Source organism: Otolemur garnettii, unplaced genomic scaffold, assembly GCF_000181295.1.
Source record: "Otolemur garnettii isolate 467f Iridium unplaced genomic scaffold, OtoGar3 scaffold00022, whole genome shotgun sequence".
NCBI lineage: Eukaryota > Metazoa > Chordata > Mammalia > Primates > Galagidae > Otolemur > Otolemur garnettii.
Window position 1 is genome coordinate 3,070,077 of NW_003852417.1, and position 1,054 is coordinate 3,071,130.

Below are 1,054 nucleotides of genomic sequence, written 5' to 3' on the forward strand. Positions count from 1 at the left end.
AACTCAACTTCACTGTCAAAAGTCATCATCTGGACTCCATTATTGGCAGCATACTTAATTTGAGACACTTGTTTACAAGGATTTGCATAGATAATCCTCTCTGGAGGCACCCCGAGACTTTGCACCAATTGTATTTCAGTCTTGCTAGCACAATCAAATCCTGTCCCAATGGCAGCAAGGGTCTTCACAATGGCTCTACTGTCATTACATTTGACTGCATAAAAGGGAGTGACACGAGGAAGAGCTTTTAGCCATCTTCGGTGTTTCTTCAGAACATCTCCAAGGTCTGCTACATAGAAGGCATCCTTATCATCCTGAAATGAGAGTGGTCTTGGGTAAACCATTAGTGGCCTCCCTTCTCTTTCCCAGTGCTTTCAAGAGTCCCTGCTCTTTTGAGTCTAGTCACTGACATGGAACATCACCATTCTCACTGGGCAATCCATAGCCAATTAATTTCTAATTTCCCTAAAAAGACATATAAGCAAAAAAAAAAACTGATGACGCCATACTGAACCTCAGAGTCAAAGCACTCTATAATAGACATACTCTTATTTGATAATGTGAATGTTACTTTCTTTGCATTATTAATATTTCAATGCAGCAATCGTCTGATTTCTTTTCTGAATGTATTTATCTTCGTTCGTTATGAGGTTTGTTTCTAGTCCTTATCTTAATTATTACTGCTATTAAATTTTAAGCCTTTTTAATTTTGTTAAGGCAAAAAGTGGAAACCTAATAAACACATGTATATGTAAAAAAAAAAAAAAGTCAGCCTTATTACACTTCCTCAAGCCCCTGTCAAAGTTTCCATTTTCCAGCATTCTCAGCCCCAACAAGGGCCTCATATACTTACAGAAGAGGAAACTTCATTGATTTTTTGGTCCAGAATGTCCTTGGCAGTAAAACCTTCATCAAGGAAGTGGCAGTCAAACTCTTCATTATTAATGTTGTTCATGGTTTCTTGATGCTTCTCTGAAATGCAACAAACTGCAAATAGGGGGGAGAAATTTCACTCAGAAGCTTTAGCAATTCAAATCTTTTTTTTTTTTTTTTT

The 1,054-nt window shown here is 37.2% G+C and overlaps 1 protein-coding gene across 1 annotated transcript in view; it reads right to left on the minus strand.

The window, feature by feature from the left end:
* Positions 1 to 1,029, minus strand: part of ODC1 (ornithine decarboxylase 1) — a 6,233-nt gene extending 5,204 nt beyond the window's left edge. The window contains exons 1-2 of the mRNA XM_023511810.1: positions 854 to 1,029; positions 3 to 314 (exon numbers count right to left, since the gene is read on the minus strand). Of these exons, the coding sequence (XP_023367578.1) occupies positions 3 to 314; positions 854 to 955 (414 nt within the window). The 5' untranslated portion in view covers positions 956 to 1,029. The remainder of the gene's footprint in view (positions 1 to 2; positions 315 to 853) is intronic.
* Between the last annotated feature and the right edge of the window lie 25 nt (positions 1,030 to 1,054).